The sequence below is a fragment of the Callithrix jacchus genome, chromosome 2, assembly GCF_049354715.1.
Source record: "Callithrix jacchus isolate 240 chromosome 2, calJac240_pri, whole genome shotgun sequence".
Classification (NCBI taxonomy): domain Eukaryota; kingdom Metazoa; phylum Chordata; class Mammalia; order Primates; family Cebidae; genus Callithrix; species Callithrix jacchus.
The window spans coordinates 136,253,948-136,281,623 of record NC_133503.1 but is presented as its reverse complement, the minus strand read 5'-3'; the positions used below and the strand labels follow the sequence as shown (position 1 = coordinate 136,281,623).

General features: G+C 35.3%; 1 protein-coding gene and 1 pseudogene across 20 annotated transcripts in view; one reads left to right on the top strand and one right to left on the bottom strand.

Moving 5' to 3' along the window:
• Nucleotides 1-27,676, bottom strand: part of FAM169A (family with sequence similarity 169 member A) — a 75,582-nt gene that overhangs the window by 12,503 nt on the left and 35,403 nt on the right. For 14 of the 19 annotated variants that reach the window (XM_008991936.5, XM_078365354.1, XM_008991939.5 and 11 more), the window contains 5 exons: nucleotides 16,177-16,356; nucleotides 8,323-8,451; nucleotides 7,657-7,769; nucleotides 4,635-4,674; nucleotides 3,935-4,085 (listed from right to left, as the gene is read on the bottom strand). In XM_008991936.5, the coding sequence (XP_008990184.1) occupies nucleotides 3,935-4,085; nucleotides 4,635-4,674; nucleotides 7,657-7,769; nucleotides 8,323-8,451; nucleotides 16,177-16,356 (613 nt within the window). The remainder of the gene's footprint in view (nucleotides 1-3,934; nucleotides 4,086-4,634; nucleotides 4,675-7,656; nucleotides 7,770-8,322; nucleotides 8,452-16,176; nucleotides 16,357-27,676) is intronic. The other 5 variants (XM_078365342.1, XM_078365343.1, XM_078365346.1 and 2 more) reach the window with 1 other exon arrangement.
• Nucleotides 878-3,364, top strand: LOC128931366 (actin-related protein 2/3 complex subunit 1A pseudogene; annotated as a pseudogene). Its single transcript, XR_013532422.1, has 2 exons — nucleotides 878-917; nucleotides 2,059-3,364. The product of XR_013532422.1 is annotated as an actin-related protein 2/3 complex subunit 1A pseudogene (transcript).

The following is a 27,676-nucleotide window of genomic DNA, read 5'->3' as shown; positions in this document are numbered from 1 at the left end:
GGGGCAGTGGTAGTTTACAGACTTTTGTCCATAATTGTGCATACTGGCATAATTATTAATGATGCTCCTTTCATTCTCAAAAACGTCACCTTGGACAACACATTATTTGGTTTAGTTCTAACTCCAAAAATGCCTTTCAAATATATTCCTGACTTTCCATACCCATTTTCACAGCTCTGCTTCAGGCCCTCTGGACCACTGTAACTTCTTCCCAATTCATCTTCAGACTTAGAGGAGTACATCTTCATCAAGGCTTTCAGAGCTGTCTTTCTAATATATATTATCTGCATCTGTGACAGCCCAATTCAGAAACTTCTTGGTGTTTCTCTAAGCTTAGTGAATAAAGTGTACCTTCTTTGAAGGCCTAACATAACTAGACCCTTATATATATTTTTTGTTTGTTTTTGAGACAGGATCTCCCCCTGTCACCCAAGATGGAGTACAGTGGCATGATCTCAGTTCACTGCAACCTCTGCTCCCGGGTTCAAGCAATTCTGCCTCAGCCTCTCAAGTAGCTGGGATTACAGACGTGTGCCACCACACCCAGGTAATTTTTGTATATTTAGTAGAGACAGGGTTTTGACATGTTGGCTCAGGCTTGTTTTGAACTCCTCACCGATCCACTTGCCTCAGCTTCCCAAAGTGCTGGGGATTACAGGCATAAGCCACTGGGCCCAGCCTAGACCCTTACGATTTTATTTACCTTATTTATCAGTCATCTTTAGCAACATTCCACCTAGCTTTGTGCCTGTGCTTATGTTAGTGCTTTAGTCTAGATAAAATAGCCATGAGACATACTTCATTATTTTACATTTAAATTAAAATTAAATGAAATAATTCAGTTCTTCATTTGCACTAGCCATACTTCAAGTGTTCCATGGGCACACTGGCTAATGGCTACATACTGGGCAGCACAAGTACAAAACATTTCCATCATTGCAGAAAGTTATTTCACATCCTTGCTGTAGATAAGGGGTCAGCAAACCTTTCCTTTAGGCATTGTGGACCATATGGTCTCTGTTCTAACCACTCAACTCTGCCACTGCAATGCACAAAAGTAAAAATATATAAGCTTAATAATATATAAAAAATATATAAGCTTACTAAACAATAATTTAAAATATATCAGCTTAATGAGCATGGATGTCTTACAATAAAATTTTATTCACAAAAACAGGTAGCAGGCCAGATTTGGCCTGCAGGCCACAGTCATGGATCCTTTCACTAGAAGGTCTTCTTTTCTCCCAACTCTGCTTGTTGAGTTTCTACTAATCTTTGAAGCCCAGACCCAAATGCCAAATCTCTCCATCCCCTCAATTAGAATCAAACACTCTTTCCCCTGTATCCACAGCATTCTGCACTTCCCATTATTGTACTGTCACAATCCACCTCACAGTGCTTTTAACTGTGTATATCTCTCTTTACCCCAAGTCACTCAATCCTTTGAGAGCAAAGACCATGTTTTGTTCCTTGTGTCTGAGGAAACATTCAAGCATTAAGTCCTACTGTTCTATTTATGAAAAGCAAACAAAATCCCACAATAATTCTAGAAGGTTCAATTTAAAATATATTGCTACCCTTCTAAAAAGGGTACTATATCAAAATATTGTTCAGTGAGAAAACTATTTTTCTAAACTCATTTTTTAATTACTAGATTTAAATACTTTCTAATATCTATCTTTAACATTACAAATTTTTCACCAAAATATTTATATACTTAATTACCCAAATTTTAAATTATTTGTATAATGAGATTAGCATAGCTACAGAATTCTCTACTTGACTAAAATTATTGGACAGTTAAAATAGCAAAGTTATGAATTAACTAAATGGTTGACTCAGGAACAGCTGGCTGAACTGTAGAGCAAAAATCTAAAGTCTTGATTTAAGATGCAAAGAAAGACAAAGAATAAAGTTGAGCCTCAAGTGTTCCATTGATTCAGTTGGCAACTAAATTCCTGGAGGAACTGACTGTACAATTTATGGTTTATCACTAATTTATAAATTATATCCAATAGCTCAATAAAGTAAAATTGTGGGTATTTTAAAACTGACTAGAGCCAGTTCACATTGACTGCCCACAATCTGTAAATCCTCCACTCCAAGCCTGCCTGGACTTCCTCGACCCTAGCTTTTTCTCCTTTGAAAACACTAAGAATAATGTGTCAGTGCCTCAGTTTTTACTAGAGCCAGTCATCCATCATACCTGGAACAGCGATAATACCCAGATTGCCCTCAGTCCTAATAATCATGAAATGCACATCTGAAAGAACGGAGCCAGCGGGTGAAAGCTCATGAACTCAAGGAGCACAATGGACACATCACAGATATTGATTCGGCTCCCAAGAGCAACCGATTCGTCACTTGTTGGGCAGATCACAATACCTATCTATGTCTGGAGACAGAAAGATGGTGTCTGGAAGCCAACCCTATCCTGAGAATTACACAGCTACTTTTGTGAAGTGGTCCCCCCTAGAGAACAAATCTGCTGTGAGAAGTGGAGCATGACTCATTTCTGTTTGTTACTTTGAGTCTGAAAATGACTGGTGAGTGAGCAAGCACATTAAAAAGTTGATTCGCTCCACAGTCCTCAGCTTGGATTGGCATCCCAATGTATTGCTGGCAGCAGGATCATGTGACTTCAAATGCAGTGTTTTCTGCTTACATTAAAGAAGTGGATGAAAAGCCAGCCAGCACATCCTGGGGCAGCAAGATGTCTTTTGGGCAGCTGATGTCAGAGTTTGGTGGCAGTGGCTCTGGTGGCTGGGTCCACGGGGTCAGCTTCTCTGCCAGTGGGAGCCACCTTGGGTCAGCCATGATAGCACCATGTCTGTTGCTGATGCCTCAAAAATATGCAGGTCTCAACTCTGATGATGGAGTTTCTGCCCCTTCTTAGTGTGTCATTTGCCTCAGAGGCTGCTGGCCATGACTGCTGCCCAGTGCTCTTTAGCTATGATGACTGTGCTACCTGATCTTTGTCTCCAAGTTAGATATTCCAAAACAGACCATCCAATGCGACATATCTGCCATGGAATGCTTCCACAACATGGACAAGAGGGCCACAAATGAGGACCACAACACGATCTTGGAGATACTGCACCAGAATAGCATCACTCAAGTCTCTATGAAGTGGACAAGCAAGGTGTGTTGCAAATTTTGTAGTGCTGGCATTGATAGAGCCATGACAATTTGAGGTTTCAAGGGCCTCCAGATAATGTGAAGCTGAGTGACCTTCCACCATCCAGTGTGACAAACTGTGGCTGACCACAGCTGTGCCGTGGAAGCCAGCCCCAAGAAAACACTGAAAACATGTATCACACCAATACCATGTGGTTTTGTTTGAATATAAACTTGGTGAAAGTGTTGATTTTTTAAAAGCAGTTTTTTGTTTGTTTGTTTGCTTGTGGTTTCATTCCATTATTGACCAAAGCTTTTCTTTAAGTAGTTTATTATGGAAAATTGTCACACTAACTTAAAAGATAGGGTAAGGAAGATTATATAAATTGTCCACTAGAAAATTAAATAAAAGAACTGAATGTGGAATAAAAAAAACTGACTAAATCTCAGCATTACTTAAAACTATGCCATCAAATTCAGCATTGGTGATAATGACTCATTTAGGATAATATAATCACTGGACTATTCTCCTAGATTTTCACACATGAAGGGAGTTTATGCCAGTCTCTTACTAGCAACTTCTCCCAATAACATTGTCAAGATAACACTTATCGCTGATAAACAACTAATAATCTTTATAAGAATTCAAATTAAAAAAGAAGAAAAAAGAATTCAAATATAAATAATTCAAATACAAACTCCTATACCAAAGTCATCTGCTATACAAACAAAATAAACAGCTTCTACCTTAAATGTTAAATACTAATATGAAAGTACAAATAAACAAAAAATGAGAGTAAAATAAATAATTCTTTACTTGTTTATTGAAGCTGTAGATGAAGTCTGGGAAGCCTTTTCATCTTCTCCTTGAGAACTGCTAAATTCAGAATCCTGAAACCGCTTTCCAATCTTCGGCCGCTTTAGATTACTACTTCGAGTACGAGTGGAAACAAATGTTTTATCATGACCTGACGAGGAAAATAGCAAAACTGCACTTAGTTGATTACATATTAAAAGGACTACCTATTAAAATACACAGAAATGCAAGAACTATACTAGTTTACACATATACCCCACATTACACAGGTTTGCCCTCCCCTCACTTGGGTCAGGCTAAGAAATTTTACAATTTACATCTTTTTCTAAAATATATAATAACTTTGTCAAGTTATATGAATTGTATAATTCATTCCTCACATTTCCATGTTATCTTGGGCTCTGCAAAGTGTTTTTGCATTTCACTTACATTCTCTCCCAATAATCTTGGAAAATAAACAACACAGACATTACCATCCCTATTTTATAGCTAAGGAAACGAGGAAGGGAGAGGTACAATAGCTTACTCAGTGTTCACATAGCAAAATCAGTGACAGTAGTGGCGTGAGAACCCACATCTGGATTCTAGAGCTGAAAAAGTCTTCACTTAGGGTGACACACCACACACACATGCATGCATGCACACGTACACAGCTCTAATTTGAAGTCTCAAATACTGAAATATCAGTTGAATTTCTTACCTTCAGAAGTGCTTGCAAAGGCATCTTTTAAAGAATCAATCTAAAAAAGAGACAGATTTAAACCTAAAGTTGTAGACTATTTTTTCTTCCTGTGGATCTATTTCTAGTTTCAAAAAAAAAAAAACTTATAAAATATTTTTCAAATAGCACTTTTTGTTAAGAACATTTACTTTAAAAATAAAAAGGTTATAGTTCAGCTTCAATTTATAAGACTGAGAACATATGCAAGTCATCTAATATGTCATAGTGTGTCCACTGGTTTCCTAGTTCTGTCCTCAGCTACCTTCTCTGCTCAATCCACATGCTTTCCTTACTTCAGCATCTGCTTACCAATGAATTCAAATATGCAACATAGGCCTGCAAAGTTTCTTCCTGATTTCCAAAGTTCTATTTTCAATGAAATATCTCCCAATGGATGTCCCATCCAATTTCACACTCAATCATTCCTAAAATGAACTTTATCTTTCCCCAATAATTCCCCATCTTGCTTAGTGACAATTTAGTCAGTCACTCTAGCCAGAAAACAGTGAGGCAGTAAAGACTTCTTCCTATCCCACATTTAATCAATCACAAAGTCTTTCCATTTTAACTGAAGAACCTCTCACAACTGCCCAATCCTTTGTATTAACATTGGTTTAGTTTATGCCTTTACTCTCTTGAACCTCAACTATTCTAACAGCCTCCTTACTAGAATCCCTCGCTCTAATCACATCCCATCTAAACCCCTTCATCCTGATGACAAAGTGATACTTTCAAATCACAAATTATACTATTTCTTTGCTTAAAAAAAAGGAAAAAAAACCTTTAATAGCCAACCACTGCTTAGAATACAAATTCTCAACATATGCAAAAGACCAAGTATCTCTTTCATGTCAAACATGCCATTTTCTTTCACACTTCTGTAATTTTTTTCATGGTATCCTCTGGAATGCCCTAACAACCCATGTCACAGAACTCCCACCCACCTTTAAAAGTCAACCTCTCCTATGTACCTCCAATCACTTACTATAATAAGTAAAGCAATTTTTATGCTGTAGTATTTAATTCTGTGTTTCCAACAAAGGAACATCTAGTTCTCCCATGTCTAAGAACCATATCTTTATATGTCCAGTGCTTGCCACAGTAACTACTTTATTCATCCATTACATGCTTACTAAAACTCCACAATATAGTAGACACACAGCCTTCAATTTATGGAACAAAAGCAAGGGAGCAACTGTGACAAATGATATGACAAAAATCTTGCTTCAAGAAACGTGTAGTCCAATAAGAAAAGGTTAAAATGTAAAGATAGATAAATAAAAGGCACAAAAAGTATCCTAAGAGAAATATATGTTAATGTTTTATATATAAAAATAGGAAAAAAATACAGCTGGGTGCAGTGGCTCACACCTATGATTCCAGCACTTTGGGAGGCCAAGGCAGGTGAATCACGAGGTCAGGAGTTCAAGACCAGCCTGGCCAACATGGTGAAACCCTGTCTCTACAAAAAATACAAAAAAAAAGTAAAAAATAGATAACAATACCATCATCACCTAAAGAATAAATCATGTAGTTGAAATAAACAAAACTGTTTGTGGTTACTGATAAAAAGAGATATAACACAAATAGTTTAATATGATAAATATTTTCCTTCAACTATTTAAAACATTAAAGTAATATGAAGAATAGAATTTCTAAAGTCTTAATTAGGTTAGATTCTAAAATCAAATTTATGCTGTCAGCTGTGACATTGTACCATTGTAATATATTCTCACTCAAATGACAAATCTAAAATTATTTGGATTAGTGTAAAGTAAATCATTGCTCTCATTACATTTATAGTAGAGTAGATTTTCTGCTTTCCTTGATTTTATAATAACTGGCCAATACTAAATGAATCTGTGTATATCTGAGAAATTTGGACTGAATAGAACAGGAACTATTCTCAAGTTTGAATTTCCAAATGTAGGGGGGAAAAAAACAAAAAACCAACTCCTTATATATATTTATATTATTTGTTATTCTTAAAAATGGTTACAAATTTTCTACTCAAATAGAGTCAACTCTCATGCTAATTAAGACAGAAAATAAGCACAAATAGTTCCCTAAAGCAGTTATTTATACAACATGCCTATGTATTTATATAGGCATATTCAACACTCCCTAAAAATAAACTTAGATACACCCATACAAAAATGTGACTGTAATAAATGCCATCCCCCAAAACCCTAGACTTCTAGAGTCCCAACAATGGGCCTGTATTTTAAGCAACACCAAGTACCACAAAACATTGGTTCTAGAAAAGGACCTAGTAAGTCCTGTGAAGTTTGGTAATGGGACTTGTCTTTCTACTTTCAGGATACTTAGTATTTGCAAAGTGCATTACATTCTACAAAGACCTAGCATACACAGCCTCAAACGTTACATAACAACTCCATCATCTTTCACCTACTTACTCCACTTCTGGAAACTTTTATGTTTAGAAAAGTAATTACATATGCACAAGGATTCACATATAAATGTGTTTGCTCCTGGGCCATTTAAAAATGTTAAAAATTTAAGGATTCTATGTTAAGGAAACAAATAATGGTATTTAATTAAAACAGATAATAGAATAGTGTGCTTCTATTTAACAATCATGTTTTAATAATTAAATGCCAAAGAAAATGCTTCCAATATTACATTACTGAAGGAAAGCAGTTAGAAGCAATTTAAGAGAATAAAAATATAATATATACAGATACATATTTTATAATATACAATATTAAATAAATATGCAAAAATGTTTAACAGTGGCTACATCTGAATAGTGGAATTATATATTTTTATTTTCTTCTATATTATTTTATGTTCATTCTAAATTACCTTTAATTAGCTCAATCTTTTAACATCATTAAAATTATTAAGATGCCAGGGAAACTAACACAGTAGAAATTACATAGGTTTTTTGAACTATAACATTTAAAACTCAAATATAAGCTGAATCTATATTTTAAGAACACAAAAATTATTTCCTACAGTAAACATACAGTGTACCTACAGTTAGCTGCATCTCACTAGACTGATTGTCTTCAGTTCCTGCTTCATATTCTGGAACAGATGCAGGACCATATTCTCCAGTCATAGGTCTTTTAGGTTCATTTTGAGAAACTGCTGTGTATAGAAGAATTTTAAAAACTGTAACCCAACCAGTATTTGGTTTTAACTGTAACATTGTACTGACTTTCTTAAAAGCCCTGAAGAGCAGCCTAGACAGAAGGGTCATGAAAATCTAGGTGTGAGATGTTCTCTTCACCAGTATCTTTTAATGCAACATTGCCGTTATATATAATGGTAAATAGTTACTTTAAGTATTTAGGGGTTTTGGGAAGAAGTACATGAGATTAGTGGGTACTGTGGACCCCCCAGTGCCTATTCTATGCCATTTCAGTAATCTATGTTTATTTCTTTCCCACCAATTCCTACTGAGGTGTTCTAGGTCTCATTATTACTAGGGACTCAAACATTAATATAATCACAAAAATTCAAACTTCAGACAAGAGATTCTGTTACTAGAATGATCATATTACAATACACCACTACTCTGGACTCTTAAGACACAACCATTATTAGCCACTGCTTTTTAAACTGGACTTGTGTGCCAGCAAGGATAGGCTCAAAAATAAATAAGTAAACTGAACTATGTTCAAACTGAAAACACTCCTACCTGGTATTTTAAGTGTTTCTCTCTGTAATGCTCTGGTGACTGGTATTCGCTGGTACCAGTGTCCAACACCTTCAACTTCCCAAAGGAGTTCATGATCTCCTGGATACTTCTCAAAGTACTGCTTGCAAGCTGAAAAACACATTTAGAATTTTCTAGCAATCTCAAATATCCACTGTTTTGAAAATCAGAAGATGGAAAACTTCCTAATTCACTTAATGGGACTTACATGACCTTGATACCAAAACACCACCAACACAACTCAAGTATACAGTAGTCTCATTTATAAATAAAAACTCTAAATAAAATCCCCAGACGAGTTTTAACATGACCAAACAATAAACATCCTTTAAAAATGTACTTTGCTTTTAAAGAATAAAATGATTAAATGTTACTGAGGTGTCCAACACAGAACTGAATAAAAAGACTGTCAGACTCAATAGTGTAAAAATACCAGTTCTCACCAAATTGATCTATTAATTCCATGCAATTGCAAACAAATCCCAACATAACTTATTTTTTAATAAAACTTGACAAAACTTGATCCCAAATTCCAAAATAAAAGAATAACAGGTAAGAAAATATTCAGTAAGTACAACAACTATACATCAATTTTAAAACTAAAAAAAAAAAAAAGGAACAATATTCAGGTCAATTTTGAAGAAGAAAAATAAGGATAGAGATTTGTCCAAGTAAATACCAAGAATCATTATAAAACCACAGTAACTGAAACAACCTAGTACTGACATAAAGATATATAAACAGACTGTGGGGTGGAAGGGAGGAGAAGAAAAATACCAAAAAACAAACAAAAAACCCACAAATAAATAACAAAGAAACTCCACTAGGAAAGAACCACATATAAACTACAACTTGCCAAATGATGGAAAAGGAATTATATTTCAGCAAATAATGGATAAACTACTAAACTAATGGTGCTAAAATAAAAATCCTTATAAAAGGAAAAGTCAGATCCTGACCTCCTATCAACATAAATTCTAAACAAATTCTAAGACTTAATGTGAAAAACCAAATGTTTAAAAGGAAACATAGGGGAATAGGGTTCAGATGGATTCCTTACGAAAGACACATAAATCACAGTCCATGATGAAAAATTATGATCTATTAAGATTTAAAACCTAGTATATATCAGGACTGTGCAACAGAACTTTCTGGGATGACAGACGTGAACTATCATCAGCACTGTCCAATACAATAGCCACTAGCCACATGGGGCTACTTAGGAAATGAACTTCTATTTTTATTTAATATTAATTAACTCTAACATATTTAAATTAGTGACTACTGTATTGAACTGCAGTATTCTTCTACATGAAAACGATACTGGAAAGACAAAGATTAGGAGACATTTAGAGTAAAATAAAGGATTAGTACTCAGAAAATATAAAGAATTTCTAAAATGGAATTCAAAAGACAAGATTATCTCAAAGAAAAACTAGCAGAGACTATGAACAGGAAATTTACACCTTATGAAATCTGACTGGTCAATAAACAAAGATGAAGATGATAAACCTCACTAGCTGCCAAGAAAAGATAAGATAAAACAAGAAGATAAGATTTTCACACCTGTGAGATAATGACAAGCAGCAAGAATAAGGGAAATGGAAACACACACTCTGCTGGTGGGAGAATAATTTTGCAACACAAAGTTGAAGAGACACATTTTATGATCCAATTCTACTTTGAGGTATAAACCCTAATACCTTATACAGATATTCCTTGACTTACAATGGGGTTATACATTCTGTTAAACCCATCATAAATTGAAAACACCATTAAGTCAAAAATGTATTCACTACACCTAACCTACCAACCATCATAGCTTAGCCTCACTTACCTTAAATGTCTTCTGAACACTTACAGTTCAGAACACAGCCTACAACCTACAGTTGGGCAAAACCATCCAACACAAAACCTATTTTATGATAAACTGTTGAATATTTCATATACTTTATTGAAAGTACTACAGAGTACTCTACAATACTCTGTAGAGTACTGGTTGGTTGCCCTTGTGATCACCTGGCTGACCGGGAGCTGACTGGCAGCCACTGCCCAGCTTCATGAGAGAGTATCATATCATTAGCATAGGAAAAGATCAAAATTCAAATGACTGTTTCTACTAAATAAGTATCACTTTTGTACCATCATAAAATCAAAAGTCAAACCACCGTAAGTCGAGGGCCAGCTGTACAAATGCAGAAAACATTTATAATATTCATTACAGGTCTAGTTTTAATGAAGACCTAACCTAAGTGCTCAACAGTAAAGAAATATATGAATAAACTTTAATATGTATATAATAAAAATACTATACAGTATTTAAAATAAATGAGTTATGGCTACCTAAATCAACATTGATAACTCTTTTTAAAATGCTCAGTAAAAATTGGGTCAATAAATGAACAAAATGCCACCATTTATGTAAAGCTTAAAATCATATTAAACAAAGTGGAACAGCCACAATGGAAAACAGTTCCTCAAAAAGTGAAACACAAAATTACCATATAACCCACCAATTTCACCCTCAGGTATATATTCAAAAGAAATGAAAGCAGAGACTCAAATACCTGTATACCAACGTTCACTGAAGCATTATTCACAATGGTCAAAAGGTAGAAACAACACAAGTGTCCATCAATAGATGAATGGCCAAACAAAATACGATATATTCATACAAAGGAAAACTATCCAGCCATAAAAGGAATGGACTACATCATGGACCTCAAAAACATTATATTTAGTCATGTAAGCCAGACACAGAAAGACAAATATTCTACGATTCCTTTTAGATGAGGTATCTAGCATGGGCAAATTCATACAGACAGAAAGCAGAAAAGAGGTTGCCAGAAGATGGGAGTAGGGGAAACGAGGAGTTAATTGTTTAATGGGGAGAAAGTTGATGTTGTGGATGATTAAAAAGCTTTGGATATACACAGTGGTGATGGGTCCAAAACACTGTGTGAAAGAGCCACTGAACTGTTCACCTACAAATAAGGTATCATGTACAATTTTTTACCACAACAAAAAACTGTTTAAAAAATAAGAAAGCACACTAAATAATATTTTATAATGTTTACAGACATAAATATGAAACCATAAGTAGGAAAATAAACACCAACTTCAGGAGTGCAATTATCTCTGGGGAGGAAAGGAGAAAGGAGAATGATATTAGGGAAGGATTCAAAGAGAACATCGACTGTACCTTTTATTACAATCAATAAACAGTGTATTTAGTTCTCTCTTAAACTAAAATTAAAATGGCAAAATCTTAACATCTGTTCAATGTAGACTTGGTGCAGAAATTAGGCTACTAGTCTATCCATTGTTTCCCTGTATATTTGAAAATATTTTTCATATGTTCTGGGTTTAGTTTCCAAAACTAAAAGGATGGAAGAAGCTGGAGAAAACCAACACAACAGGCCACAAAACAAAACAAAAAGGCATGGCTAATAAACCAACTGTTAAGATAAAATAGAACACTGGTAAGTACTTCCAAAAGGAAAAAAAAAAGGAGAAAAAAACAAATGGGACAAATGAAGAACAGTAGGATGGGAGATTTAAACTAAATAATATCAAAACTTACTTGAAATAAATGCATATAGATTAAGGAAAAGGCCATGAGAAAGAATTAACAATATACACAAAGAACTCATATCCAAGATACATAAATAACTCGTAACTCAATAAGAAGACAAGCAATTCAATACAAACATAAGCAAAAGATATGAACAAACACCTCACTTGTTCTACCCTTTTTTAGGGCGTATGATTACCCAATAATTACATGAAGAGATACTTAAAATCTTTAGTCTTCAGGAAAATGCAAACTGAAACCACATAAGTGAGATTGCATTATCCACTTACTACTAGGGAAAGCTAAAATTAAAGAGACTGACAAAACCAAGTGTTAATGAGTATGTAGAGCAACCAGACCTTCCACACGTTACTAACAGGAATGCAAAATGACATAACTACTCTATTAGAAACTAATTTGGCAACTTCTCAAAGTTAAACACAATCATAAAAACCAGTAATGACACTCCTAGGTATTCACTCCAAGGAAATGAAAACAAATGTCCATACAAAGACATTTTCATGCACCTTTATTCATAGTAGACAAGAAAGAAAAGAAACCCAATGTCTATCAATAGGCAGATAAATAAACCATGGTATAATCAAAGTGAGAAATACTCAGCAAGGTCAGATGTGGTGGCTGACGCCTGTAACCCCAGCACTTTGGGAGACCAAGGCGGGCAGACCACCAGAGGTTGGGAGTTCCAGACCAGCCTGACCAACACAGAGAAACCCTGTCTCTACTAAAATTACAAAATTAGCCAGGCATGGTGGTGCATGCCTGTAATCCCAGCTACTCAGGAAGCTGGGGCAGGAGAATCATTTGAACCCAGGAGGCAAAGGTTGTGGTGAGCCAAGATCACACCATTGCACGCCAACCTGCACAACAACAGCAAAACTCTGTTTCAAAAAAAAAAAAGAGAGAGAAATACTCAGCAAAACAAAAGGAATGAAGTATTGAGACATGCAACATCAGTGAGCCTCAAAAATAAGATGCCAGACATAGAAGTATACACACCATATATTTTTCATGAAACTCTAGAAAAATCTAATTAGTACTGACAGAAAGCATATCAGTGCTTGCCTGGAGTGAGTTTGGAGGGGAAGGAAGCTGGGGGACTGGTACACAAAGGGAACTTTTAGAAACAAAGTATTATCTATCTAGATTGTGTCTACAGTAGCAAGGGTCCATACATTTGTCAGAAGTCATTAAAATGTACCCTTAAAATTGATGTATGTTATTGTATATGATAAATTATAACTTAATAGATAGGCGCCTTTTTTTTTTTTTTTGAAACAGGATCTCGCTCTTTCCCTGAGTCTGGAGTGGAGTGGCTCACTGCAGCCTTGAACTCCTGTACTCAAGAGATCCTCCTGCCTCAGCTTCCTAAGTAACTGAAACTACAGGCACACACTACCAGGCCTGCCTAGTTTTTTGTTTTTTTTTTTTTTGAGACAGAGTCTTGCTCTGTCACCCAGGCTGGAGTGGAGTGGCCCAATCTTGGCTCACTGCAAACTCTCAGGCTCAAGCAAATCTCGTGACTTAGCCTTCTGAGTAGCTGGGATGACAAGCATGTGCTACCATGCCTGGCTAATTTTTGTATTTTCAACAGAGATGGGATTTCACCATGTTGGCCAGGCTGGTCTTGAACTCCTGGCCTGAAGTGATCTGCCCACCTTGGCCTCCCAAATTGCTAAGGCTTTATGCAAAGATAGAAATTAGCTGATGATCATCTGTAATTCATTTGGTATTCAATTTATTTATCACTAGAATCACAGAAGAGAGTAAGTATTAAGGGATTCTGCCTGCAGTGGATGTCTTTGCATCTCTCCTCAAATTCAGTAAAGTAGTAATTAGAGTAAAGCATTTAGGATTAACCAAGGACACATAATGCCCATCCCACTCTCAATATGGGTATAGAGAGAAAATATGATTCAAGGTGGGCATCCAATTCTGTACTTGGTTCCTGTTTTCTGGATTGCTTTTGATATTAAAGAAGGTGAGGAAGATTTGGAATAAAAATATATTTTCAGTGGAAATAAATAACTGCTGTTAGGCTGAAATCAATAGTAAATGATACTTTATAAAGTTTCTAAGGTTAATTACCATGTAGGATTAAATCTTACTTCATTGAGAAATTATATGACCTTTACACAAATTCAAAACCAAACCCACTAATGGTTTTAAATCACCACCAAGTGGTATGTCCATAAAATGGAATACGGCATTGAAAATAAATGGAACTATATGAATCCACATGGATGACTCTCACAAATATAAAGATGAGTAAAGAAAGTAAACTGCAGAAGAATTCATACAGTACATATTTATAGTTTTTAAATATGTAAAGCAACATGATATATTGTTTGAGAACATACACATATGTATTAAAAGTCAAGGAAATGTGTGAGAAACCTAAGTGCCAAGTTAAGTACAGTACTCATCCCAGAGAAGGGAGTGAATCTAATTGGGTAAGAGTACACAGAAGACTTCCACCACATTGGCAGCAAGACATTTCTCAGGGATGGTACATGCTGACATGGTAAATGAGTATTTGATACCTTCTTTTTATTTATTTATTTATTTGAGATAAGCTCTCAATGTGTTACCGAGGCTGGGGTGCAGTGGTGTTATCTTAGCTCACTACAGCTTCAACCTCCTGGGCTCAAGCAATTCTCCCACTTCAGCCCCTCAAGTATCAAGGACTACAGACACAAGCTACCACACCCAGTTAATTTTTTGTAATTTTTGTAGGGTAGGATTTTATCATGTTGCCCAAGCTGGTCTCGAACTCCTGAACTCAAGCGATCTGCCCACCTCGGGCTCCTAAAGTGCTAGCATTAAAGGCATGAGCCACTATGTCCAGCCAACACCTTACTCTTTAAACTTTATTTTAATTGAAATGAGGTCTCACTATGTTGCCCTGGCTGGTCTCAAACTCCTGGACTCAAGCAACCCTCCGACCTCAGCCTTCGGAGTAACTGAGATAACAGGCATATCCCATCATTCCCAGCTTCTTTATACTTTTTTGTAGGTCTGAAATTTATTGTTAATTTTAAAAGCTACCATAAACAAATTAATGCCCCCCACAAAATGGTCAAATGATTTAAATAGACATTTCTCCAAAGAAGGTATACAAATGACCAATAAGTACATGAAAAGACCTTCAATATCAAAGCAAAGCAAAACTATAATGAGATGCTCCTACATATCCACTAAGATGCCTGTAATAATATATATAGATAATAACAAATGGTGAAGATGTGAATGGCTGTAGTAAAAGATACAGATAATACCAAATGTTGGTGAGGATGAAAATGTGGAAAAATTATAACCTTCATATAATATTGCTTATGGGAATTTAAAATGGAGCATTACTTGTAGAACAAGTCGTGGTATAACCATACAATGGAATATTACATTACATAAAAAGAAATGAAGTACCAATTTATGCTACAACATGAATGAACCTTGAAAACATGCTAAGTGAAAGAAGCCAGACACAAAAGGCCACATGCTATATGATTCCAATGAGTAAATTCACAGTGACAGAAAATAGATTAGTGGTTGCTACAGATGGAGGAAGAGGAAATGGACAGTGACTGCTAATTGGTACAGGGTTTCTTTTTGGGGTAATGAGAATGTTCTGGAATTGCTGGTTTTTTATTGAACCACTATGAATATACTAAAAACCACTGAGTTGTATACTTTTAACAGGGCAAATATTATGGGAGATGTTGGTTTTGTTTTGTTTTGTTTTCGAGATGGAGTCTCAGTCTCACTCTGTCACCCAGGCTGGAGTGCAGTGGCATGATGTAACCTCACTGCAACCTCCGCCTCCCGGGTTCAAGCAATTCTCTTGGCTCAGCCTCCCAAGTAGCGGGAATTAGAGGCATGCGCCACCATGCCCAGTTAATTTTTTATTTTTAGTAGAGACAGAGTTTCACCATGTTGGCCAGGCTGGTACTGAACTTCTGACCTCAAGTGATCCGCCCACCTTGGCTTCCCAAAGTACTGGGATTACAGGCATAAGCCACTGTGCCTGGCAATTTTATGGTATTAATAACATTTAAAGTTTTTTCTAAGACTACCAAACCCCCAGAAAACAAATACAGAAGGGCTTATTTGCAAAATTTAGTTCTAGAGAGCCCAAGAGTCCAAATTTATGTGATATTGATATATATACATTTATAGTATTCTGGAGAAACAAGTCACAAGTGACACAGAAACAAGTTTATCATTTTTTAACTTAGTCCATTTACCTGTGTACATGAGAGAACATAGTGGATACCGCAAGCCAAGTGCCTCTTCTGTAAAGGAATCAACAAAGTCCTCCAGCATGTGAAGCCCAAAATCTTTACCTCTGTATTTCTTCCTTAGAAACATTGTATCGAGAACTGGCAGTTGGTAACTTTGGGTAAGAAAAGAGGCACATATACTTCCTGCAGTAATAAGAACAGAAACCCAATAATTTCACACATTAAAAAATACATATACATTTAGTGACGTAAGTTAACAGTCTTTCTAAAAATGTTTATTTTCCTATATCAAAAAATGTTAAATATATAAACATTATAAAGTGTTTTCCAGCTATTAGACATTATAATGTATACAGGTGATAATGAGAGAAGCCATGTATTTTCGGTTTGCCAGTAGTATCATCAAATATAGGACAAATAGCTCATACCATTTTTGAAAATATATACTTCACTATATGTATTAGATATACCATCACTGTCTACAGACTTATGCAACTTTAAAACTCAACTACTAAAATTTCAAATTTGAAGAGAACATGATGACTATACTATAACCTTAGTACTTAAATGTCCTTTTTTCTTTGAGGATGTCTCTGACCTATATTTTATTTTTTTTAAACATTCATCTTTTCCCTCTGCATTTTTCCTAATGAATACCATTTCATTTTTATCTACTTGATGATAGTAAAGAAACAAATTAGTTCTCCAGATTTTTGAGGACTATAGATTGGAATGAATTGGAAACGTTTGTCTTAGACGTGAATATAATTTCCTATAGATATAATACTAAATATATTTTGTATGTTTACGGTTAAACAGGCAAAATAATTTGTATTGTCTATGTATCTGTCTCCTTATTATACAACTATGGTGATTCGTCTTTTAAGAACCCTGCTGTATGGGTTTTGACCATCCCAACAGATGTACTAACTCCTTTAATATATCAAGATAGTTTACAAGTTCAGGGAATGTGGTGGTGTGTCATACTTACTGTTAATTTTAGAATTCTTAGTTAAAAGTCATTATTCTATCATTTTTGCCTCAAATAAAATATTATTCTCAGATTATTCATATGATTTTGGGTAACTCTAATAATGTAGTTCAAATAAGAAACAAAATGTCAGATAAACATCTCAAAAATTTGTCTTACCAATCATATCATTTAATGAGTTGATCAATATAACAACTTTTTTTCAGTTCAAGCAAGTAATTTGAACTATTTATGACTGAACTGGAGAACTTCCATAACTTTCTGGAACAATCTCCGAGACTATCAACTAATTTAAATTTAGAATGGGTAATGAATATGGTAATATAGTTAGATTTTTTTTTTTTTTTTTTTGCTTTTGCTTTTTTTGAGCCTGAATTTCACTCATTGCCCAGGCTGGAGGACAATGGCACGATCTCATCTCACTGCAACCTCTGCCTCCTGAGTTCAAGTGATTTTCCTGTTCAGCCTCCCAAGTAGCTGGGATTACAGGCACCCAGCACCACACCCAGCTAATTTTTGTATTTTTAGTAGAGATGGAGTTTCACCATGTTGACCAGGCCGGTCTTGAACTCCTGACCTCAGATGATCTGCCCCGCTTCAGCCTCCCAAAGTGCTGGTATAAGCCACCACACCTGCCAATATACTTAGATGTTAATTGCTGACATTTAGTTAGGCTATTTCTAAGGGTTTAAATTTCTTGTAGGAACCTAAGAAGTAATCTTGTCAGAGATGTTTGGACCAGCACAACTCTACCTTAAAAGGAAGATGGGTAAAATGAGGCTGAGACCTACTGGTTTGCATTCCCAGACAGTTAAGGCATTCTAAGTGACAGGATGAGATAGGAGGTCAGCACAAGATACAGGTCATAAAAGACCTTGCTGATAAAACAGCCTGCAGAAAAGAAGCTGGCCAAAACCAGGATGGTGATGAGAGTGACCTCTGGTCTTCCTCACTGCTACACTCCCATTAGCACCATGACAGTTTACAAACGCAATGGCAACATAAGGAAGTTACCCAAATATGGTCTAAAAAGGGGAGGCATGAATAATATACCCCTTGTTATGTGTATCATCAATAAATAATCATAAAAATGGGCAACTAGCAGCCCTTGGGACTGCTCTTAACCTGAAGCAGCCACTCTTTTATTCCTTTACTTTCTTCATAAACTTGCTTTCACTTTACTCTATGGACTCGACCTGAATTCTCTCTCATGCAAGATCCAAGAATCCTCTCTTGGACCTCTTTCTGGTAACACTCTGATCAACAAACTAATGCAAACAATATGTTTTCAATGTCTTGAAATTGAGGGTTTTTCTTTTTTTTTCTTTTTGTGACAAGAGTCTGTCTCACTCTGTTGCCAGGCTGGAATGCAGTGGTGTGATCCTGGCTCAACGCAACCTCTACCACCTGGGTTCAAGTGAGTCTCCTGCCTCAGGCTCCTGAGGAGCTGGGATTATAGGTCCATGCCACCACTGCCAGCTAATTTTTGTTTTTTGTTTTTTTTTTTGAAGAGACAGGGTTTCACCATGCTGGTCAGTCTGGTCTCAAACTCCTGACCTCGTGATCTGCCCACCTTGGCCTCCCAAAGTGCTGGGATTACAGGTGTTAGCCACCTCTGCCGGCCCTGAAATTGAGGGTTTTTCATAGTAAGAACAGCAGTGATCATGAAATCAATAGACATTAAGTAGTAGTAGTCAAGTTTGAAGTACAAAGCAAAAATGAATGAAGGGAAAGCACAGTCTAGTTCTAGTTCTCAATACAAAGTCTGAGGATCTATGGTTGTTCACTACTCTGCATGCTTCAAGCTCCTTACAAAAGAATACTACTTATATGAAGAAAGTTTCTCATGAATTGATATCTTTCCTATTTTCACAGAAACATTTCTTCGAGTAAAGAAAAGGGAGATTCCAGTATCTCAGACTAGTGTTAAAATGGCCAATTTATGGAATAAGCAGTGTGTTCACAAAGTTTAAAGTTCTACTATTTATTTACCATGTACATGTACCTTTCAGATAATCAGAAAATCATGCTCGTTCTCTTCCTTTGCCTACACTTTATATATTAATACTTCTGTTCTCCAGGGTCTGACTCATACAAATGCAATCAAATAAAGGGCAGAAAAACTTTGCATATTATCAAAGACTTTTAAGACATACCAAAAGCTGTAAATTTACCTAGTAAAGCAAAAACTAAAACCTGCTGTCTTAGGTAACGTTTTCATTAAATTTACTAGCTCAGACTAAATTTAACTTAGAGCACACATTAGATTGTTTATACTCCTCAAAATTCCATCTTTGGCCTTCTCTTTTCTATGTGCTCTGAGTATTTTTATTCACCCAAAAGACTTCTGCCATTTATACAAATGCAGACGACCACTAATGTCTGTCTTTAACCACTGTAATGAATGAGACTTACTTCAAAATCAAGAATGAAAGAGCTCATCTGAATGTAAATAAAACAAAAGTTACATGATCATCTCAATAGCTAGAGAAAAAGCATTTGATGAAACCCAACCTTTCAAGATAAAAATACTCAACTTCCTCAACCTAATACAGGGCATCTACCAAAAAAAAAAAAAAACCCCACACTTAACATGATAATAGTGAACCAGCGGATATTTCTCTTAAGATCAGCAACATGACGAGGATATTTACTCTCTCCAATTGCATTCCACATTGTACTAGAGGATCTAGCCAGAATAATTAGGAAAGAAAAAAGATCAGGAAGCTAGATGTAAAACTGTCTCTATTTGAAGGTAACATGATCTTACATACAGAAAATCTTAAGGAATACACTAAAAAAAAAAAACTATCAAAACGAATAAAGAAGCTCAGCAAGGTTGCAGGATACAAGATCAATATATAAATATCATTTGTATTTCTATATATTAACAATGAACAATCCAAAAAATGGAATTATCAAAACAATACATGATAGTATCAAAAAATAAATACCTAATTAACAAAAGACATGCAAAACTTGTACAATAGAAATTACAAACCTTGTTATAAGAAATTAGAGAACAACTAAAATAAATGAAAACACATCTCATGTTCATGGATCTAAAAATTTAATATTGCTAAGATGTCAGTATTTTCCAAAACAACCTACAGATTCAAAATCCTAGTTAACTGCTTCACAAAAACTGTCAAATTCAGCCCAAACACATGAAAATTATAAGGAGCCCAAAGAGCCAAAATAATCTTGACAAAGACTTACACTTCCAAATTTCAACTTACTACAAAGCTACAGTAATCAAGACAGTATGTTACCGGTATGGAACAAGATACACAGATCAAAGAAATAGAATTGAGGGTCCAGAAACAAGCTCTCATATTTATGGTCAACTGGTTTTCAACAGCGGTGCCAAGACAATTCCATAAGGGAAAATTATATATTCAACAAATGGTGCTAGTACCACTAGATAATCTAAATGCAAAATAATGCCAGGCCCCTTCCTTGAAATGTAGACAAATTTTAACTGCAAATGGATTCTAAACCTAAATATAAGATCTAAAACTGTTAAAACGCTCAGAAGAAAACACAGATGTAAGCCTTTGTCACTTTGGATTAGGCAGAGCCTTCTTAGATACAACACCAAAAACACAAGTTACAAAAGAAAAAGTAGATAAATTAGACCTCATCAAAATGAAGAACTTCTGGGATTCAAAGAACACCATGAAGAAAGTAAAAAGACCACTCACAGAATGGGAGAAAACATTTCCAAAGTATGTATCTGACAAGGGTCTCAATATCTAACATGTATAAAGGGATCTTACAACTCAAAAAGAAAAAGACAACACAGACTGAATCTAGATTAGTGGTTTCCAGAACTGTGGTGTAAGGGAAAGGGGAAGTGACTGCCGATTAGTATAGAGATTCTTTCCGAGGAGATGAAAATGTTCAGGAATTAGATAGTGGTAATGGCTGTATAAATATATGAATATCCTAAAGGTTACTGAATTCTACACTGTAAAAAAGTAAATTCTACGGTCTATGAATTGAATGAATCTCAAAATGTGCTGAAAGAACCCAGACCTCACCCCACAACTGCCAAAGAGTATGTACTGTATATCCTCATTTATATAAAATTCTAGAAAAAGCAAGCTCATCTATACTAATAGGCAGCAAAATGTTTCCTTGGAGACAAACAGGGGAGAGAGGAATAGATTACAAAATGGTGAAGATAAACTTAAGATTACAGATATGTTTATTATCTTGATTGTGGCGATGGTTTCACAGCTGTATATATATGTCAAAGCACAAATTTATGGGCAGTTTTTGTATGTCAGTTATACCACAATAAAGTTGGGGAAAATGTTTTTACAACAACCGAATTAAAGATGGCGAACAATGACTGGGCGCTGTGGCTCATGCCTGTAATCCCAGCACTTTGGGAGGCCAAGATGGGCCTGTGGTCAGGAGTTCGAGACCAGCCTGGCCAACATGGCAAAACCCTGTCGCTACTAAAAATACAAAAATTAGCTGGGTATGGCAGCACCCACCTGTAATCCCAGCTACTCAGGAGGCTGAGGCAGGAGAATCACTTGAACCCAGGCAGCAGAGGTTGCAGTGAGCTGAAATCACGCCACTGCACTCCGGCCTGGGTGACAGAGCACGAACTAGCCTCGAGGAAAAAAAAAAAGCAAATGATTTTAATAAATATTTCTATTCAAAGAAGTCATAAAAATGGCCACTAAGCACATGAAAAAATGCTCAACATTTCTTAGTCACTAGGGAAATGCAAATCAAAATTACAATGGCCCAAGCACTTCACATCTGCTAGGTGAACTATAATCAACATGACAAATAGCAAGTGATGGCTAAGATGTGGAGAAACTGCAACCCTCACACTTTGCTGGTGGGAATGTAAAATGATACAGCCCCTATGGTAGACAGTTTGGCAGTTTCTCAAGAGGCAAAACGGAGTTACCATATGACCCAGCAATTCCACAACTACATACTCTAGGAGATGTGAAGACATGTCCAAATGACAATTTGTACACAAATGTTCCTATAAGTATTATTCAAAATAGCAACAACAAAAAAGAGAAACAACTCCAAAGTCCATCAAATGATGAATAACAAAACTGAGATAGCTATACAAGGGAATATTATTTGGTCATAAAAAGGAATGGATTGCTGATAGATGCTACAATATGAATAAAACTTGAAAATGTTATGCCAAGCAAAAGATGTCAGACACAAAAAGTTGCTATTATATGATTCCATTTATATACAATAGGTGAGTGGTCGTACACTGGGGCCTAGGAGTGGGGAGGAAATGGAGAGAGACTGCTAATAAAGTTTCTTTAATGGAGGGATGAAAATTATCTAAAATTAGTTATGGTAAGAGTTGTATAATTCTGTGAATGTATTTTTTAAAACTTAATTGTATACTTTTTTTTTTTTTTTTTGAGGCAGAGTCTCACTCCATTGCCCAGGCTGGAATGTAATGGCACCGTCTCAACTCATTGCAACCTCTGCCACCTGGGTTCATATGATTCTCCTGCCTCAGCCTCCCTAATAGCTGGATCACAAAAAAAAATGCTTCCATTACAAATTATCTCAAATGATTACAAAAACCAGAAATACACTTCCTGGTATTGGTCATAAATCCCTTCAGCAGTAAGCTAAACTGACTTATAGTTGTTGACTAGATTGTTCTTCCCCAAAATATTAGTCTTCAGATTGGATCAAGGCAATTCACAGTTGAAGTCAAATAACAATGAGTATTTCAAAAACATAGTGGCTGATAGTGACCTCAATTTTATTTTTTCTTTGAGCTTGCCTACACCAAAATACGGTATCTAATTTATACAAATTTGCATCTTTATATACTTCTTGATATAGGCCAAAAGTCATAAAACTTCCACTGAACTAACCAGTGATTTTTTTTGTATTATTTTAATACCTGAATGAGACTTTTTCATTAATTTTCTAGTTAGCATAGCCCTTTAACAGATAGCCCTGATCATTCCAGGCCCATAAGGATTTATAAAGTTTAGCTAGTTTTGTGGTAGATAGTGATTATACTCTGGACATAGCCTCATTTTTTAAATGTGTACTTCTTGTTTTTAATCAAAATTATCCATAACATTGTTTAGAATACAATAGTCATATAAGACTTGTTAAGGAAAAAAAAATGCAGCTCTGTGACCACTTTCCTGATCCACATACACGAACACACTTTCTACATCCCAAAAGCAACCACTTTGAAGTCATTTAGCTGATATTTTTGGTATTTACTTCTACTTCTCTAAGTCACTTACTACACTTCTTGATCTCCATTTCTTGATTTTTCCATTTAGGCATAGATAGCCAGAACTTAGAAGGTGATAATTTAGCTCTTAGATACACTCACACACCCCAATCCCAACTCCGCCATAAACACACTTCCCAAACAAAAAATCCAACCCCAAAATAGTAATTTGTAATTGCTTGTTAGATCAATTTTCAGTATTTACATTACGATTATAGAAATGCTTTTGACAACTGAGCCATATAGTATACCATTAATATTTCTTTATTCTTGTACTTTTTGATTTCCCTTGCTACTATTAACTTCTCTCTCCTATCCTTTCTTTCCTCTCTTAGTTTTCTGATCCCACCTTTCCTTCTTGACTTACTTTCTTACTTTAGTAGAGCACAAACTCTACTCAATTCCAGAAAAGGGGTACATGAGAGGTAATTTAAGACTGAAAATCTAGAAATTTCCTTCCTTTACTCTCACTCTTTATTAATAATTTGGGCAAAGAATACACTGGAAATCATTTTACCCTTTGTATCTTACAGACATTATTCCACTTCTAGTATTCATGTTGCTGTTGAGAACTCTAATGACATTTTGGTTCTTTATCTTTTGTCTAAATCATTCTCTCACTTTCTGGAGGCTTTCAAAGTCGTTCCTCTATTCCAGCTGTTCTGAAATTTCACAATAAGCTTGGTATGAGTATATCTTAATTCATTGTAATAGATGCTCAATGGGCCCTTTTAATCTGGAAATGTGTGTTCTACAGTTTGAGAAATGTTCATGAATTATTTCATTGGTAATTTCTTCTCCAATTTCTGTTCTCTTCACCTGAAACATCTATTATTTAAATGATTCCTCTAATTTTATCTTTTCTTCCCACTTACCATCATTTAGGGTTTTTGTTTCTGCTCTCCTTTCTGATCAATTTCCTCAACTTTATCTTCCTTGTATTGGACTTTTTAGTTTCTAAGAGCTTTATAAACATTCTGTTAATATATCTTGTTCTTATTTCTTAAACGCAATCGACTAACTTTTCCAAAATTTTAAGGGCCACATCTTTTGCACTGTCTTCTCCTCCAAATCTCTTTTATTCTCTTTTGCTTTGATTGCCGTTTTTCACATCAGTGGCCTTCCTTACCTATGACTATCTGTTCATAATTAAGAATGAGATATTAAAAAGCTAATTAGAAGCTCTGTGTGCATGATGGGGCTTTCTGGCAATGAACTTCACAGCATGATGATCTGGCTGGGGCCTTTCCTAGGGGAACCACTTATACTGGTATTTTTAGTTTCTTTTTTCTTTTGGCCTAGTCAAATTCCTCCAATTCCTCCATTTTTGCTCATGTAGCCATTAAAATAATTTTGAAATGCCATATATTCACACATCTTTGTGATATCTAAAATTTTCATCTAAGCATCATTACAAAGGATGTGACTTCTGACATATTGTTAATGTTGACTTTTCAAAAACTATTTATTTTAAAAATAATTGTACACTTACAGAAAACTTGCAGATAGTACAACGAGCTCCCAAATATCCTTCACCCTAATGTTAACATCTCCATAGCCAAAGAACTATTATCAAAAACAGGAAATTAACAGTGATACTATGTTACTATGATACTATCAGATAAACTACAGACTTTATTCAGATTTCACACATTACTCCACTAATGTTCTTTTCTGTTTCGGAATCCAATCCAGAACTCCTTCCTGCATTTAGTTTACTATCTCCTGAAATTCTGGTCTTTAATAATTCCTCCATCTCCCCTTGTCACTCATAACCTTGACACTATGGGAGACTGTCCCATATTTTATAGAATAACTCTCTCAATTTGACTTTGTCTAATGTTTTCTCATAAATGAACGGAGATAATAAATTCTGGGCAAAAATCCTACAGAATGACACTGTGTCCTCAGTAAACCATGTATCATGGGGTAGATGATGTTGATACATCTTACTACTAGTGATGTTAACTATAATCTAGTGGTTAACATGGTGCCTGCCAGGTTTCTCTGTATAAATTTACCATTTTTCCCTTTGGCGTTAATAAATAATTTTGACTTTTAAAAAAAACTATTGCATCCTTCTTTTAAATGTATCAAATGGACTCTAGAAACAATAATCAATGTGATAAATGCTACCATCCGTTGAACAAACTATTCCTTAACACATTTTTACACTGTTCCTTCTTCTCCTTGCACTAATATTGCTATGATATTTATTCCGCAGAATGTTATTCTAATGTAATATTTTTATGCATGGAAGTTTATTGATTATCCAATCATTTTTCCCTACAAGAATATATCTGTACATATATATAAATTTTAAAAACTTCTTTTGATCCTAATGTTCTAAGCATCAATCTAAAAGAAATTTGGAATTATTATAATATTAGTATATAAGCAATCAAAACACAAATGTATTATATATATCTGGAAAACTAATTACTAAGCAAAACAACCAAAATATTATTTTAAATACACCTATGAATGAAATAGATCTTTTTTTTTTTTGAAATGGGTCTCGCTCTGTCACACAGGCTGGAGTCCAATGGCACAATCTCACCTCACTGCAACCTCCCCCTCCCAGGTTCAAGTGATTCTCCCACCTCAGTCTCCCAAGTAGCTAGATTACAGGTACCTGCCATCACGTCCAGCTAATTTTTGTATTTTTTTTTTTTTGTAGAGATGGGGTTTCACCAAGTTGTCCAGGCTAGTCATGAACTCCTAACCTCAGGTGATCCACCTGCCTCGGCCTCCCAAAGTACTGGAATTACAGACACAAGCCTAGAGCTTATCATTTTTTAACTGGTTTATGAGTTCATGAATTACTACCAGAATGAGACAGGGTTCAGCATCAATCCTATTCCTATTTTATTTTTATAGATATAAGTGCTAAAGAACCTTGTTCAAATAACAAGGAACTAGAAAACCCTTCATTATAGCAATGTAAGTGCCCTTGGTTATGTGCCCCATATCACACAGTGATCTATTATAAAAAATTATCTTTAATAATCTGACATTATTAAACACAAGTCAATTAAATCCTCTTTCATTTTTGTTGAAAACAAAGAAATAGAAACCACCTGACTTACAAAAGTGTATTACCTAATTATATCCAGTCACTTTTTCCACTACTACTACAAAACTATTTAGAGCCCCCTCCCTACCTTCTTTTTTCCTTTTTTAAAATGGGACTTCCAGACCTTTTACAAATCCAGATTAGTAAGATTAAGGTTACATTAAAGATACACCTTCATTTTGTAAAATGGAAGAAGGAAGATAATTTATTCCCAAACACAAATGCTGCCACCATACCTGAAAGTCTTCATGTGCCCACAAGAGCATGTCTTTTCCCAGAGCAAGGCTGGGACAACTGTCCAGCTGTGCTGCATTAGGGAAGGAACTTTCAGCCAATCCTTTTCCAAAGCTCCACCTCCCAGAAGCACCTAGTTTTATAATGACTGAACCTTTTGAAGGTTCTGCAATATCAATGTGGTGCTTCCTGCCTTTGGCAAAGGCATCTTAAGATTCAGTTACTACATTCCCTTTCCTCAGATTATAACATTTTGTGGCTCTTACACTCCCCTCTTATTCACTTTGTAATTTGGGATTTATGTGGTTTAAAAATGTCTTTACTGTCATTCTGGTGGTGTTGCAAGAGACAGTAGAGGCTGATGTATGTGTTCAACCCAACATCTTTAACCAAAGCATTGGTACTACATAGGGCCATACCCTGTCTACCACTAGCAATGTCAACTCCTCGACATGCCATCCAAATTTGCACTATAAAATTCTGAGAAAACTTTGCAAGAGTACATGTACGACTTATACAGACTTTGAATACAAAGTTCTATGACTGAGGTCAATAAATTCTGAATAATGTCCTAAATAAACTAAAAAATATTACATAATACTTAATATAACAATCATTGTAAAACTTAGTACAGAACAATTTTTTCTTCTTTTACACTCTCTTATGTGTCATTAAAAGGCTTTCTCTGCAGTTTTTATCCTTTTGTAACTATTTTTGCAGGTAAGTTTTTTGTTACATATGAAGTACTCGGAAAGACTATAAAATATCTGATTTTGCAACCATGAGCATTTTCAATTATCTTTCAAGTGCTTTCCTTTAAGTCTTTAGTGCTATGCTGTAAGACTAAGGTATTTGTGAATTTAGCAACTATGGTTTCTTTTTTTTTGAGACAGAGTTTCGCTCTTGTTACCCAGGTTGGAGTGCAATGGCTCGATCTCGG